The sequence below is a fragment of the Trichechus manatus genome, unplaced genomic scaffold (assembly GCF_000243295.1).
Source record: "Trichechus manatus latirostris isolate Lorelei unplaced genomic scaffold, TriManLat1.0 scaffold00184, whole genome shotgun sequence".
NCBI lineage: Eukaryota > Metazoa > Chordata > Mammalia > Sirenia > Trichechidae > Trichechus > Trichechus manatus.
Window position 1 is genome coordinate 5,251,290 of NW_004444120.1, and position 1,454 is coordinate 5,252,743.

Consider the following 1,454-nt stretch of genomic DNA (forward strand, 5'->3'; position numbering starts at 1 on the left):
TGTAGACGTACTTAATAATAACAGCTACATCCACTGATTACCATCTATTGATTACTATGTGTCAGGTTCTCTACCAGCAATATATACATTATTACCTCTAGTAAAACTTAAGAAAAGGTTTTATTATCCTCTTTTACAAATGAATACACTGACGCTTACAGAGAATGAATGACTTGGTCAAGGTCAGGTGGCTTCTGTTAAGTAGACTTGAGACTACCACCCAGGCTAGTTTGGTTCCAAAGCTACATTCTATCCAACATGACAAGTCACTTGACACCTGTTTATTTGGAGGATAAATGTATCAGCATGTCTCAGGAAGGTGCTGGTAAGCTGTATTGGTCTGTACCTGATCATATGCTCCCACAATAACTGACTAAGTCATTGTCACAGGCAACGACACATCGCCACTCACCCAGCCCAAATAGTGACCAACAGCGAACTACTACCATCAAAACGGGATCAGAAAGCAAACAGTGAGAAATCCCTGAAGAAAAAGAATGTCAGAAACCTGTTTCCTCCCCTAAGTGGTGTTACCTACCAGTTAAAAAAGGACATTTGTTTCTTTGATCCAGACTCTCGGAGGCTGTAAGCACCCAGTGGACAAACGATGGCTCTTACTCCTCCCGTGCCAAGGCAGATGGTCAACAGCGCTACGTAAAAGAGTCCCTTCTGCTCCTTCTTCGTTATGTTGTTAATCACATGGTGAGAGCCCATATAGAAATCTTCTGAGGGAAAAGCAACCACAGATAACAAAGCAGTGCCTGTAGGTAGAGTAACAGGGGGAATAAATATGGCATAGACAAACTGAGCTACCAAGTCAACTCTAAAAGTGGCATCATTACGCGATTGTCCTGTTAAAATATTTACGTTAATGGTTGAAATTTTGGGGATAGCCTGCTTTTTTCTAAGTGTGACTTCAGGAAGTGTTCAGCTAATTTAGAATTCTAGCTTTTTTCCCTCAAGTTTGAACTATCTTTTCTCTCAGAATGTATAAGCAAATCATGTCTATTTTAACAAAATTAAAACAATTCAGAAATGCATCAAGTAGGAAATTAAGATGTCTAATCTCACCCCTAGAGAAAACCACCGTTAACAAGTGTCATTTTTTCTTAATCAGTAGAGTGATAGAAAACTCGATGGTCTCAGACATCTCAGAGGCCTGTTAAATGAAACATTTTAAGAAGAATATTAATCTAGTTAGAGGAGAAGGTAGCTTCTCTTTTTTCTTTCCTACCTTCCCTTTCTTCACTTCTCATGGAGGTGGATGGAGCCTTCTTTACCCACACACAGGGGTGAGAAGGTTGGGAGTAGAGAGGAGTGTGAACAGGGTAACATAGTCCAGTGGGAAGGAGGGGAGGACAAAGAAGGGTTGAGCATCCTTCTCACATCCACCTCACAGGGACCGCACTTGAGCACTTTAAAAATATAATTCAGTTCCTTGCTTTTGTTAAGCT

The 1,454-nt window shown here is 40.6% G+C and overlaps 1 protein-coding gene across 1 annotated transcript in view; it reads right to left on the minus strand.

Annotated features, from left to right (window-relative positions):
• Positions 1-761, minus strand: part of SLC15A5 (solute carrier family 15 member 5) — a gene marked incomplete at its 5' end in the record, with an annotated part of 90,369 nt that extends 89,608 nt beyond the window's left edge. The window contains one exon of the mRNA XM_004387357.2: positions 539-761. Coding sequence (XP_004387414.2) covers positions 539-761 — 223 coding nt within the window. The remainder of the gene's footprint in view (positions 1-538) is intronic.
• Positions 762-1,454: the final 693 nt, after the last annotated feature.